The following is a 15,415-nucleotide window of genomic DNA, read 5'->3' on the forward strand; positions in this document are numbered from 1 at the left end:
CTTCCAACGGTATCTGGTTAAAGTGAACGACTAGCTTTTATATTCTGGCCCTCAGTGTGATACCTGCACTATAGTAATTACTCCTGGCTCAAATTTTCAGTGGTATGAAGTGCCTAACTTCTATGGATTTTGATAGGAATTAGTTGCTGAAAATCATAGCAGTTGTGCCTTTAGATCTGAGGAAATAAATTTCAAAGAATATAATTTACATTGATATTTGTAGCAACTCACATACTTTTCCACATATTTATGCCATAAATGAAGAAATAAATTTATAGTATACCTTTATAAAAAAAGTAATTGAATTCAATTAGTGAAAACAACTGGAGATAAAACTTCTTAAAAATTAAATAGAAAGATTGTCATCCATGTAGTTCACTTTTGCTCTGTCTGAACAGGTCAACTATTGGGGTACTTCTGCTTCCAAGAAATTCCATTGCAAAAGGTGGTTTAATTCCTAATGGGCAAAGGGTTTATTTTGCTGTTTGTAGCAGACAATACCTTTATTGAACAGGTATAACCACGAAATACTCCTGAACATCTGTAAAGAGCAACATTGACTTAGAAGTGAGAAGCACATGTCCACCTGCCATTCCCTATGCAGGCAGCAGCTGAACTGTTAGCTGTAGCAGCAGGTCATACTGTGACACTTGCTGACCATCCCAAGAAAAAAAATAAAATATAGAAACACTGTTAATCCTTCATTTGGTCCTTCCCAGCAGCCCACGAGCAGTTTGTCAAATATCACACCTGTGCTACTGACCTTCCTGAAACAGAGCTCTGTGTATGAGATGTAATAGGTGAGTTTTTGTATTGGGTAAGAAGGGAGAATATGAAAGAAAGAACATATGCATAGCCTCCAAAATGAGCGTTTTTGCTGAAGCTGTGCAGTGAGAGGCCCTTGCATCTCACTACTTGCATTGCTCTTGAAATACCCTGGAAAGAGTGACACATGGCTCTGCCAAGCTGTCCTGCAAAGTAATGTCAAATATGAGACCTGCAACCCTTGCATCTAAATCAAATGAGGAAGTCATCAATTCTGCATCTGGACAACCCACCCTGAAGCAATTGCATTCCTGTTTCCATGAATACTTGAATCTGTCCTTTCTGATCGCCCTGTTGGTGCAAGAAGGCTTGCAATCATGATAAAAAGAAAAGGATTTAGGCCACCATTAGAAGACTAAGGATTAATACTCCTAGAGGTTAGTCAAGCTTGCCAACTATATTACCTTCTTTAAAAGTTCCCCTAGTGGAGCTTTTTTAATGAGCTGTAGAGACTGTCCATTGTACTGTTGATTTGAAATGTGTAAACCAAGCAAATGGCTGAGAAGGAAAAAAGAATCAGTGCTTTGGAAAGCACCATAGTACTAGGGCAGAAGGTCAGCAATGTGTACATGAGCCAGAATCCAGAGACTGGTGTCATTAGGCAAAAATAACACTGATGTCATCATGTGATTTAAGACTCCCCAATCAAACAAAAATCAAGGTGTTAGGGGGCTTTTCTTGACACATAAACAGTGTCACCTTTTAAAGAACTGGGTTATAGAGAAGAGCAACATGTGTTTAGATTTTCTTTCATGGAGACTGTGAGTTTGTCCATTATACCACTGTTGTGTGACAAAATAAATGTGCAAAGTCAGACATCTCCTCTAAGACTGGTATATCCTAACACACACAGAATGGCCCAGTTTCCACATGGGGCCCCTTAGAAACTTTTCTGCCCCTGTATGAAAAGGTACCTTTTACATGGGAGGTAGCTATCACCAGGTGAATCTTAGTGCTGGCAAGCTGCTCTCTAGAGGAGCCAAACCCAGCTGGCAGGTATTGACCTGACCTCAGTAGCATCAAATAATTACCTTTTTCACCATTAGGAGCATGTCTTCACATAATCCTCTCTACTAGTAAAAATCGCTATATATCTATTTTTATATATATATATAAAAAATCACTATATCCTGAGATAGATATATATAGAGAGAGATATATAGATATCTATCTATCAGGAGTGTCAGGACTAGTTTATTGGCCGGCAGTACTTCATAAGTGCGTTCCCAAACCAGCAGGAGTTTAGCTTCCAGTTTTACTGTTCTCTCTACTGAAGGAAAAGATGAGCTGCTTGCACCAGGAGTCAGCCTGCACAGGGAGCCTGTCCCGGGAACATGCCTGGGCCTCGGCAGGAGCCACGCAGAAGACTGACACCATCTCACTAAGCCCCTCCCTCTCACTTTCCCTCCCTCTCTCTTTGCCTGTAGTTATTTTTAGATTTCACGGGTTAAAGCTTGTCCCTTCTGAACGCTTATACACACAGGGCAGGCACACACACATGCTGTAGATAACTACAACTCAGGCACAGGAGTTAGCCAACAGATTATCTTGTTCCACATCAAGGAATAAATTCCGTTTTCTTATGACAAAATACTGCCCTTTGAGAGGATGCACAACGTGCTCAACCACATGGAATTTTGTTGCTTGCAGATTTGACTGGGAGACTTTCAACGGATAGAAAAAGCGGTTTACACAGGAACTTCCTCTTTTCTTGAATTTCCTTCTAGTTTGCAAGATCTTTCAAGCAAGCTTTCTTTCAGCATTTGCTTTCAGCCTGATTCCCATGCCGTCCGCCATAAATGCAGCAGTGGCTCAGCAGACAGCTGCTGGGTCAGTTCCCAGTGCTACTATTAGCACTACAACTGAAGGTGCGGGTGGAGGCACAGGGGGGATTTATTCTGCCATTATAAGTCGCAACCAGCCCATTATCGGAGTAAAGGAGAAGACCTATGAAGAGCTTCACAAGAAGTGCCTGGAGAAAAACATTCTCTACGAAGATCCTGATTTCCCACCGAATGAGTCCTCCCTCTTCTATAGCCAGAAAATCCCCATCAAATTCGAATGGAAAAGACCACGTGTAAGTAACATGTTTGCTGTGTGCCTTTTCCTTTCTGTAAATTGTAGTATTCACCCTGAGCTTACATTTTTGCAGAAAGTGTGTGTTGGGGGGGTGGGGGGAATAAGCTGGAAGTATATTTCCTTAGAGCTCTCCTGGACGATAACTAGCTAGGACTGTGGAAGCTCAGAGAGTGTGTATATAATGACTAAAAAACAATAAACCAAAATGAAACAAAAAAAAGACACGGAATGAAATATGTAGAAAAATAAATACGGAATTTAATTTTCTTCTTGCATGATTTGCTAGGGATTTTTTTGTCTGAAACTACCAAAGAAAAATTCTCCTCATTCTGCAACAAGTTACCGGGTTTGCTGAGGCTTAACTTTTAAACACTACCTTATGTCACTTACGACTTTAGTATTCTGCTGGTTTCCTGATCTGTGAAAATAAAAGGGCAGGTTATGGTCTGAAACACGCTTTTATTCAGTTGTTTGTCCCAACATCGCTTAGCCAACTTGCAAAGGTTGTTTAGCGTATTATCCACTTACCATGAATGTGGGTGTTGTAATCACTATGAGGACTCACTGCCTAGTAATTCCATTTTTTTTCCTACCTTGTGGGCGTTTCCCACCCTGAGTCTCTCTCACAGGCAGAGGACTAATTCCTCAATTCCCAATTGATTCCCTGTCCTACTGCAGGAGGAGTTATCCTCTTTCCCTGTCATTCCTGCTGGGCGGCTGTTCCCCTCCAGCGAGGCAGCCCCCGGGACACTGCCTCAGCCCCTGCCGTCCCCTGTCCGGCAGCGAGGACGTGGTTCTGAGGAGCTTCCCCAGCTCCCTCTCTCTGGCAGTTTTTGGCCGCCTCTTCTAGATTTGCCATACTTCCCCAACACCCAAATCTGTGCTTCAATGGCAAAGTCAGTGGTGATAGATAAAACTAACCACAGGAACGTAACTAAATAGCAAAAGACCAGGAGCTCTTGTGGGTAGCTGTTACAGACGCAGAGGAAGGCCGTGTGCCGCTGTCATAACAACAATGTGAGCAACATGGGGGGAGCAACATGACTCCCCCATCTGCCGTGCCCTGTGCGTATGTGCTCTGTCATTCCTTCATCATCACCACGGCTGCATCGGCTCCTGGAAATGTGTGTAAATGAGTTACATGCAGCTGCAAGACAATCATCTCAAAGGGATGGGATTTCCCCTGTTTCTACAGAAAGGAAAGCGATATAGCAGTACAGTGGATGAGTGCCCGCACCCAGGGGCAGACAGACTGCAAGTGTGCATATGAAAAAGCATCAAAACATAAAAACCCCCACAATGTAACCTCAGACTTGTCTAATATAACTGAGCACGCACAGATCAAGCCTTCTTTTTTGGGAAGGTTCAGACTTCAGGGCCTCTATCCCAAAGATACTTCTTTAAGCCACTCATTAACAAATAAGTTTGGAAGCTCTATACTTATTATTCATGTAGCAACAACAAGCTGAGGACTGTGTAAGACTCAAAATACAACCTAAACATCAAAACCAAAGCTATCTGTGTTCTTTTGACACAAGTGTTCAGGCACCTGACCTATTTTTGGTGCCAGCTTCAGGTAGAGCAGAGGCAGGAGATCCGGAGAGCTGCAGTCTGTGCCTGCCGAGTACTGGCATGCTGTGGGATGAGGGATCCAGTCAGTCCTGATCCTGATAGAGATGGCTGTCCTGCCGGGGACACACTGGGGCTGATTTGTAGAGATGCCTGTGCCTTCTGTTGCAAATGTGTTGTTTTCAAGCAAACCCTGTAATTCAGGTCATTGCTGTACCCCGTAGGTCCCCAAAGAGGAGAGACTCACAGATAACTCTTCTCCTTTTATAATGTGTCCCCTACCTTGTCATCCATACCACAACTGCAAAGTGAGACTTCTCTTGTGCACTGATGCAAAAGACCTGTATCTATTGGTGCCGATCTCAGATTGACCCAGGACTTTGCTTCACCGGACTTTGAAACTGTAGGTTATATAGCGCTGGTAGGAGGCCTTGTCTGATAATATTATATACACGAATAGCCACAATGGACATGTTAACATCATAAAGTCAAATGAATATGAAGTAGTAATACTGGGCTAAAGAGTATTTTGCTAAGAGATTAAAGCAATCATTGAAGCACCAAATGTAAAGATTCGACTGCACAGGCCGTGTTTTCTAACAGTCTGTAAAGATGTGGACAACTTCTGTTCTTACTAAATTGCCATGGCATTTTTTTGGCAAAGAAAGCGACTAGCTTAAAAACTATAGTCTTATAAAGTGATTTTTAATCGCTTTGAAATTCAGGTCAAACTTGAATTGAATCAGACTTCATAATGTATTCTAAAAGAAAACAAAATACCAGACAGTTCAGAAATCCTGAGAGAATATCCTAACACTGGCTTCACTGTAGATCCTTTCCCTGATTTCTATAGCATATTGCATATGCCACATAACCCCAGAAATAGCAAATAAACAAATGATCAATGTGCTCTAAGATCTCATTTAAAACAGAGAGCTGGGAAATAGGCAACCTGTTCCTGACTGCCTCTGGCTTTCTGAGTCACCTTAGTCATGCCACCTAACCAATTTGTATCCAAGCTCCCCCCCCCGGCCACCTGAGATCAATGTATGAGAATACAATAAGATTAATGCTGGCCTTAAATGAGCATTATTTGCGATGACATGAATCCACGTGGGATTGTTGAGTGCGAGTTTTTCCAGAAGCTCCAAGTATTATTTGAGGAATCACAAAGTTAATCTAAAGGGCATGTGTTTGCCAGTTACCAACACTGTAACCAAGCACTGATGACGGTGCCATTCATCAGCTGAATGCTGAGCTCCTTCTTCGCTGTAGCTCTCAGCATACTGTGCTGACATATGGAAAGGCTATGAGTCTGCTTTTGCCCTTGGGATTTACATGGACCGCACAGCAAGTCAGCCAGATGGATGACACTCCCCCGATCCCCGGCTCTGAGCTGAGGTCCCCACTGAGACCAGCATGGGCAACTCCCCCTCCCACGTGTGGGCTGCTGGGACCTGGGGTCTCTCCGCTTCCCCTGGCAATGGCCGTGCTGTGACTCGACCTTTTCCTCAGGGCTCCTGCAATTCATTACTGAGGTGGTGAGAGGTGTCCAGCATCTCAGCTCCAGAGCTACCCCTTGCTCTCGTGTGCCAGGCCCTACAGGCTCTTCTCTTTGCAGTCGGTGCTACCTGGAGGTCAGGTCCTCCTCCGCTACCTCCAGAAATGATTGGCCTCTGCTGCTGCGAGGGCAGCAAGGGCACAAGGACTGGTCTTGTGCCTTACCGTCAGAAGGACGGCTGCCATGCAGGGCAGCTGTAAGCCTTGGCATGGGGGCGGCAAGAAGGCCCCTGTAATTCTACCCAGCTAGTGACTGCCATGCCATGACATGAATGCGCAGAGCAGACCTCCTAACACTCAATTTGGGCAAAAGCCAAGTGACAGCCCTGAAAGTTTCCCTGAGTAAAGACTGCAGGATCCATCCAGTGTTTCTGTTCAGAGTATGCATGAGTGTGGTTTAGGTACGTAGAAGGGAAATAAAATCTCCCTCAGCTAATGCATAATATTAAATCCTTCGCTCACCCATGGAATGTAAGAGAAGCCCAAGGAGCCGTTGTCCACCTGCACCAGGTTATATCCAGCTCAGTGACGGGCTCTGCTCAGCTTTCTTAACGGCCTCAGCCTCCCACACCTATGCTGCCTGCCAGAGCTTCTCTCAGCTGAGAGCAGGGACGAGGTCGCCGATCTTTGAGAGTTGAGAAAAAGTCTGTATTATAACATAATGCAGAGTATCAAGAGGTCCTGCTGCAGTCCTCTTTGGATCTAATGACACTAGGACATTAATAGGCAGGCTCTGCCGTGATGCTGTGCTTTCAAATGCACCATTGTCATTCTCCTTGCTCACAGCCTGGAGGTCACAGCATTAACTGCCAGATTCAATGACTTCCCTATGGTGGTCCTCTCCGTAGCCAAGAAAATCAGCAGGAGGAGCTTTCTTTTCATAACGAATACAAATAAAATCACATCAGCAGACTAGTGGATTTTGCTTAGAATGGAAAGAATCAGCCAGATCATCTGCTGCACAGGTGTGAAGCTGTTTGAATTTAGTAATCACAAAATGTGTGCCTCTGCAGGCGGTACCACAAAGCAAAGACGGCAGTTAGTGCCACCAAGGCAGGACTTTCAGATGAGGGTAATCCACCTCTGAAACTCTAAAACCAGCTTGGTGTCTGACAGCGTCGAGCTCTGCCTTGAAGTCTGCAGCACAGCCATTTAATAGCATGGTCTAGACCATGAGAGGCCAAGGGAGAACCATGAGGCTATAAATTGTCTTAGGCAGGCCAAAGAAGATGCTCCCTCTACCTGATAGGATCAGTTTAGGGAATTTACTTAGAATGCCATAGTTTATTAACAGCAGTTTTTAAAGGAATGGATGCCTTTTGCTGCAACAGTATAAGCTGACTGGAGGATTTTTCCTGACACAGAAGAAAAGCTAATGAAAATGTAACAAAGGTCAAATGCCATTTTTAGTTGCATGCTGCCTTTGCGTTTTCCAGTGCTCCCTTCCAACTGACTCATAAGTACCCTCTGCCCAGAAAGCAGCATGCACTACTAATGGGTTTTTCCTAGGATTCTGTCTCCCTTGCTCTAACTTTGACTCTTTGTAATGAAATTACAGTCCGAACTGAATCAACCCAGTGAACGCAAAGGTCCTTTGGACAGTACCAAGGCAGGCTTAGGCACTCAGATCAGAGGAGACGCTTTTTAGATGAATCATTGCATCAATGAAGTACAGCCTATGGGGATTCTCTGTGATAACTTGACCTGAGAGATGAAGAGCAATCCCTTGCTCAGCCAGGAAGACTGGAAGGACAGACCTGCCACCTGCATCTTGAACACCAGGTCATCTCGCTCTGCTGACTGAGTACTTTTCACCAGCCTTGGAAGACCTTGAAACCTTTCCCTGTAACTTTGGCTGTACTCAGCACAACTATCACAGCTGGAGATGAACTAGAGTAATACAATATTAAAAGCATATCCACAGTCTACTAAACGCACCTGGCCACCATAAAGAAATGCAAGAAAAGCATTTCTGTCATAGCTAAATCAGTCCATATGACAATTGTATGATTCCCTCCTTTGCATTCCTTTACCAACCATCCTCCAAAGCGAATGAGCCCAAGATGCAATAAATTGCACTGAGGAACAACCATCGCTGTACATTTAGTACTTGGAAACACTTAGGCACCATCTGACTACCTTCACCTAAAACACAGCGTGCTGGATTTCAGAGCTTGTTACTTCAATAGGAACAGGATCAAGCTAAAATACAGTAACAGAAGTTGAAAAAAACGCAGTCCAAAAACCTGGCATCTTGCAGTTAGTTTTCAGGAGAGCACCACAACAATGTGAGGAAGAATATTTTCAACAAAGCAAGTGGGTGGAGAAAAGCATGAAGGCATCTCAAACAGCTTCCTTGACAGAACTGAACCCCAGGACAGCTGACCGAGGCCCAAAATAACAGGACAATCCCTCCATTCCCTCCCTTGAGGAGAATAAGGTGACTGCTGGGGGGCAGCCGGAAGCTGGTCTCTATCTGTCTATATGACTAATCCAAATATTTACATCAAAGCAACTCTGCTGATTACTGTGAAGGAACAAAAAAGTGGGCTCAAGCCAAGTGAAACTGCTAGACCTGAAACATGAGTCTGGGAAAATCCAGGGCTACCCTGACGACATGGGAAAAAAGCTTTAGACCGCAGAGGTAGCATCAGCTGCCTGTACTGCCACACAAGCAACTGTCAGTTGTTTCTTCTTTCTCCTCCCCACTCCAGCCCTGCCATCTTCCAGCAGATTGGGTTCTTGGACTATACTTCCCCATTTGCAGCTGCTCAGGGAAGTGGTCCTCAGGTTGCAATATCTTTCTTTCCCTACCCTCACAAGAGATGGGTCCAAAAGTTAAGCGTCTTCTTTTTCTTCCCCATACCAAGTGTTTGAGTAATAGAGGTGGGATAAAGCAGGGACTTTTTTTTCTCTGTAGGACAGGTTGTACCTACTTCTTCCCTTGTTCCCCTACTTCTTTCCTATACCCCACGGTTCTTTGTTCCATATAGAAAAGGTTCTATGTAACCCTGTAATAGTCCCACCTCATTTGCTGGTAGTTCCTATGTAGTCCTTCCCTCCCTCCCTGAGCAATTCCTCAATTATTTATGCCTCTACTGCATCTTGTGCCCATTCTGTACTAGTATAAATACTGACAAACCCAATACATTGTCCCAAGTGCAGGACAAAAGAAAAGCTTCCTGTCCTCAGAGACAGATGATATCTGTATACATTTCTGAATGCAGCATTGGCAATTAAATTCTGCAACATGAGGAAAAGAATAAAATCTTTTAACCAGCAATTGATTACTCCTGAGAATTAAACATCTGATCCCAGGCAAATTTTAAGGAGGAGTATTACTGGGGTTCATTCCTGATGAAATGCATTCTTCAACCCTATTAATGCCCCAGCATATTAGTTACTGCAAATTGGACACCTTAAACCTGCAGTCATTTTTAAAGAATTTAGTCTGGTCCCCTGATGCTCTTTCCACCTACCTGCTCTCCTGTCTCCTCCAGTGTTTTTTTTTCATTATTGTGTAGAAAAATATTTTTCCCTATTCTTCTCAGTTTAATGTGTTTGAACCCCGTACAGAGGGAGCCGCCCAGGCTAGCTATTAGACCCTGAAGATACATGGAGAAAACTCTGGAACATCCAGATTCCAAAACATTTTCTTAGTGAAACTCTGCAGCTGAAAACTCTGCAAGAGATTTTGATATCCACAAGCTATCCTACAAGAAAACATCGTCCTAAAGCAGCCTTTATTTCTGCGGCAAACAGGCATCATAATGCATGCTTTTCCTGCTCATCCATCTGTTTATATTTTGCAGGAAATCTGTGAGAATCCACGGTTTATTATCGGTGGAGCCAACAGAACAGATATCTGCCAAGGAGAATTAGGTATGAAATTCTTACTTCAACTCTGTCTGCATCACTTAATTTTCTTTTGCTTCCAAGGTGATATTTGAAGTTGTCTGTCTCAGTATACCACTACACATCTACTGATTTCTTCTGTCTATAGGAAATCATTGATATCTGCATAGTAGCAATCTAGGGAAGAACTTTAAGCAAAAGATGCTTTGCAGGGTGTTTTGCTTTTCATGAACTAATATCATGAGTGTGTTACAAAGCACCATTTGGCCTTTTGGGCTTTGAGGAGGGACAAAATTAGTTAAGACAAGAATAAGAGATAAAGAGAAGGATTTATTTGACTGAGAGAGAAATCTAATCAGCTACTGTTGTATTTTTTCAGGTATTTAGTCCTGTTATTTCCATGCAGGAGCTTCTGAAGGCCTCCAGCTAAGTGTGCCTTGTACTCAAGGACAACCCCTATATTGAAGACCTTAAGCTCAGATACTCAAAGATATGTAGAGCCGCTACTTAGGTACAAGTGATGCCTCTGCAACAGTCGTCCATGCGGCACTCACCTGCACTGCTTTGTAAAGTCATTCCCCACTCAGCTTTCCCATGTCTTTCATGGTTTTATAACTTCTCCTGTGATCTTTTTCCTAAGCCAATACATCCTAATGTGTTAATCTTTTCACTTAAGTGTTGTTCTGTGCTTGTGACTGCCCTCATCACCTTCCCAGTACTTTTTCTTGTTTTTAAAACTGCCTTTCTTTTTGAGGTGACCAGAACTTCACAGTTGCCAAGGTGTGAATGCAAATGAATTTATGTGCAAAATATGTTCTCTCTTTTGTCTTCCATTCCTTCCCCAACTACACATAGTATTGTTTATCTTTTTGACTTCTGCTGAACATTGGATAGTTTAGAAAACTCCTGTTCACAGTGGACTTCACATCCTTCCTAAGGGGAAATAGGTAACTTAGAATGTACTGCTCTATGTATAGAGTTGGCTTTCCAAAATATATACTATATGTATTTCTATATGTTTTATCACTCCACCAGTTTCATAAATTTTCTTTACAATCCCCTGCAATCAGGTTTAGTTTTCACTACCTCGTATAATTCTCTCACCACACTAATTCACACTGCTCAGGCAAGCTTACCCTATAACCTCTCCTACAGTAGCGGCTAGGAGGTTTTAATTAAGGGTTGAGGCATTCTTTGCTGAACACAGAAGTACTATGGGAGAAAGTCACTTTCCCAGAGCTCCCACAGAGGCAGCAAACTTGTGCAAGAGTCTGAAGGAGGAACTGAAAAGTGCTAAAGGGGACAGTGTTTACAACAGTGCAGACAGATTCAAAAAGAGGAAAATGTGTCAGAGCAATGAAGCAGGAAAGAGGCCCCACGGAACGATGATTGGGACAGTGGGTTATCTTGAGAGCAGAAAATGAAAATGAGAGACTGAACCTCAGCTGTACAGAGCTTCACCTGGGAGAGTGTTATCTCTCAGCTGGTCTCTATTCTAAGCTTGGAGGGAGAACTAATGTGGGAAGTCAGATAGATAGGTATTCACACGGGACAGGGAAATCTTAACACAGGTAACAGTGCTCATCAGATTTTAGGCTTTTTCTAAATTACAGTGAACATCATCTCTTTAACAGGTGTGTACCTAGCCATGAATGATGCCAATGAGCATTTCCAGAGCACAAATAAATAAAGTGCTAAAGTACTGCAGGACACATGGAGAAGAACCCTCTCCTGAAAGGCGATGGCATGCTCTACTGAGAATTAACGTGTCACTTTGCAGTATCTCAGGTTTCCCCTTTGATTCTAGTTGCTCTGTCTTTTCATTTTGTCTGCTGCTTCTGCTTGTTTACAGGTGACTGCTGGTTCCTGGCTGCCATTGCTTGCCTGACACTGAATAAAAAACTACTCTGTAGAGTCATACCTCATGACCAGTCCTTTATACAAAACTATGCTGGCATCTTTCACTTCCAGGTGAGTCCCTTCATCTAGCAGGTAGCAGATGTAACTGTATTTACCCAAGAGAGAGCTCAGCTCTCGGGCGCGCTCTTCCCTCTCGCTTCTCCACCCTTTGGAAGTGTAAGCGACAGCGGGGAAGGAAGAGGGATTGAATTGCTTCACCCTAAACTCTTCCAACAGGGCAGTCACGGAACGGCCAGCCCATACAGGCAATTAGGGAGCATTAACCCACCAAGGAAGTATTTGCAGATCGCTGTGTCCTGCATGTAAGGGATAGCAACAGGTGCCCGGTCCTGCCTCGCTGCTCAGATGCACCGCTACAGCCAGCATAGACACACTGGTAGTTGGCAAGAGCATCTATTTTTAGGCCCACAAGCAGCTGGCCTGTCAAAAACAAGTTATTGAAGAACCACTTATTCAGAAAAGATTGACTGCTTTCCATATTTCCCTTGGCTGTCCTAAGGGACCTCTCACTGTCCCGCACGCGTTGCCAGGGGGAATTCAGCCCGGCTGCCTCCCACCCAAGGGCCATTGCTTTTTGCCACATTGCGAAGCACTTAATTTCCACATTTCTCTTCTCTCAGCCTGGCTTTTCAGCCAGGCTCCCCCTCCCTGCCCCAAATCAACCCAGAGTTTTTTTCTGTTTGCCTTTATTCAGTTCTGGCGCTATGGAGACTGGGTGGACGTCGTCATTGATGACTGCTTACCAACGTACAACAACCAGCTGGTCTTTACCAAGTCCTCCCAGCGCAACGAGTTCTGGAGTGCCCTCCTGGAAAAGGCCTATGCAAAGTAAAACGACCCGCCGGACCGTGCCGGGCTCCCCGCTGAGGCTTTGGCTGGGGAGGTGGTTAAACCACTGTGTACAGGACCTATAATGAGCACATAGACAGGCTCTGAACATACCAGTGCCTTTTCCCATAGATTCTCATGCCTCAGAATTAGGGATGGGGTAAAACATATTTTCTAGGGGGTTTTGCTACTCATTCAGAGGTCCACATTTGATTCTCAACATCTCTTTTTTTTTTTTTATTTGATGTGTGCAGGTGGCGCATTTTAAAACTTTTAACTTGAGGGTTACCAAACAGATGGTTTGTGGGATTTTTTTAGTGTGTATGTTTACATATCTTTATTTATACACATACATAAGATAATTATATATTATGTATAAAATAGGTAGGTATCTTTATCTATGTAAAAGACAATCTTATTTTTCTTTTCTCTTTCCAAGACTCCATGGGTCATACGAAGCTTTGAAAGGAGGCAACACCACCGAAGCCATGGAGGACTTCACTGGAGGAGTCACAGAGTTCTACGAGATAAAGGATGCCCCTAAAGATACCTATAAAATCATGAAACATGCCATTGACAGAGGATCCCTCATGGCCAGCTCCATTGATGTGAGTCCGTATGATCTTTGCAGATGAGCCATAAGAAATGGCAGAGGAGAGTGACCTCTCCATCCATAATCAAATATATGCCACTTTTTGGAACTGCTTGGTTTAGTCCACATAGCAAACATCCATTTCTAGGAGATGGAGTAATCTCCACTAGACACCACCCACTGGCAAATAGCAAGTGCCAAAAGGGAAATGAACAGAAGCAGAACATGGAGGTGGGAAGAAGGGGTACGATCAGCAAAACCAGCACCCCTCACCCTCAGTGCCCTCGCCCAATAGAATGAAGTTAGTAGGGGGGTACCGCAACTCTATTAAGACACAAACCTTCATGTCAAAGATGCTAAGTGTGCAAATGCTTGGGAAATCAACCCTTCAATGGCCAACATAGTCTTAAATTGTCTTCATTTACTGTGGTTAATTTAAAAGTGAAAGTAAAAAAACTAGCTTCAATAACCAATATGGAGTATGAAGTTGCAGTGAAGGCAGAACAACCAGTCCTATCAACCACTGTAGATAAGTATGGACCATCTAACATGTAATGAGAGAGAAGTTATCATTTACCACTCATCTTTCTTGTATCATTTCTGTTCTCTCTCCCTGCCTCATCTTTCTGCATGATACTTTTCTCCCATTCTCTGTACCAGGATAACCTAGGCTTTTCCTACGGATCAGCTCCTCGGAGTGACATTGGGGAACTGATTGCTCGAATGGTGAAGAATCTAGAAAACGCGCAGATGACTCACTCCACTGTAGACTATCAGGGGACAGACGAAAGGCCAGCCTGGGTTCGTATATTTCTAGCAGTGGTTGACTTCACAGGGCTTTTATTTACAGACAGAACAGTTAGAGAAACATATTATCTATGCTCTTAAATCCTTATTTGGCTTCACTGAGTTGTCCCAACACTAAAGACCTGTTCTTACAGGTGCTATTTGACATATGTATTAAAGGATTTCAGTCCTTTCAAACACAGTGACTGACACTAGAGGGCTTTGCCGATACTGGGGCAAAGGGCTGTTGGCTTGTAGCAAAGGCTTATAATTTCTAGAGCTTACCTGTACAGTAGAAATGGAGAGCAAAATCATATCAAATATGTCAAAGCAGCACATTGGTTATTGTATTTGCGAACTGGACATGATTAGTGGATTTTATAAAGTCCCTCACTTGCAAAAGATGGAGAGAGTGAGAAAATCAAAATACCGGAATGGAACAAGATCCCGGAGTGTGGAGGGGGTGTGAAAGAAAGAAAAAGCAAGCTCTGCACGGCTCTCACTCCAGGCACAAAAGCTCTTGGTAAACTTATTTTGAGACAGAGTGCGCTACGGAGCTCTGCCCACCAATGGAGGAGAGTCTGCTCTCGGGATGCTTCTTTTAGATTACTGCCTTTAAGATCCTCATTTAAAATGCTTAATAAGGAAAATGAAAAACGTGTTGAGTTTTACATGTGTGATAAAATACAAAGTAACTCCAGTGTAACTAAGTATCTAGCAAAATAGAGAGAGGGATGTTAAAACCGTTAAAGGAAAATCCCCTATTGGGAAACTTAAAAGCTTCCAAATCTGTAGAGGGACATGTTGCTTTCTCCTTCTCTCTGTCAGGCAGCTGTCACACCTTGCCCTTTAGGGAGATGCATTTCCATGACAATGAAATTAGATCTCTCGCTTTACAGAGAGAAAAAAAAACAACACCCACCCCAATTACATCATCTAAAACTTTTGGTTGCACAAACTGTCTTCTGCATTTGCAGCAGAAATAGCTGATTTTTCCTCTTTTGACACCCATATTTAGTCTTCCTAAAAGACTGAAATGGTGTAACTCTTTGGGAAAGCCCACTATGACTGTCTTGTTTTGCAAGCATGACTGCCCAAATCACCCATGTTTTGGGAGGAATTTCCTCCCCAGTGACTGTCTACTCAAAGAAGGTTGGAAAACTCTCTATAGTTGCTGCCTCGGCGGATGTTTTGCTGCTGGTTATTACACACTCCTGAGCCATCACCAGAAAAAAAAAAAAAATCGTGACTCTTGATGGAAAGAGGCAGATAGTGCAGACTTCAGAAGCACTTTAGAGAAGTGGCCCAGGGCACCAGCAGAAGTTAATATTCTTAAACAGAAAAGAGAGAAAAGGGTTCTGATAAGTAATGATGGCAACAACATGAATAGAAATGAAGAAA

The 15,415-nt window shown here is 43.4% G+C and overlaps 1 protein-coding gene across 1 annotated transcript in view; it reads left to right on the top strand.

Annotated features, from left to right (window-relative positions):
- The first annotated feature begins 2,266 nt into the window (after positions 1-2,266).
- Positions 2,267-15,415, top strand: part of CAPN3 (calpain 3) — a 30,875-nt gene continuing 17,726 nt past the window's right edge. Inside the window, exons 1-6 of the mRNA XM_009277562.1 lie at positions 2,267-2,902; positions 9,846-9,915; positions 11,741-11,859; positions 12,503-12,636; positions 13,076-13,244; positions 13,889-14,029. Of these exons, the coding sequence (XP_009275837.1) occupies positions 2,609-2,902; positions 9,846-9,915; positions 11,741-11,859; positions 12,503-12,636; positions 13,076-13,244; positions 13,889-14,029 (927 nt within the window). The 5' untranslated portion in view covers positions 2,267-2,608. The remainder of the gene's footprint in view (positions 2,903-9,845; positions 9,916-11,740; positions 11,860-12,502; positions 12,637-13,075; positions 13,245-13,888; positions 14,030-15,415) is intronic.

This window comes from Aptenodytes forsteri, unplaced genomic scaffold (genome assembly GCF_000699145.1).
Source record: "Aptenodytes forsteri isolate BGI_AS27 unplaced genomic scaffold, ASM69914v1 Scaffold146, whole genome shotgun sequence".
In the NCBI taxonomy this organism is placed as follows: Eukaryota; Metazoa; Chordata; class Aves; order Sphenisciformes; family Spheniscidae; genus Aptenodytes; species Aptenodytes forsteri.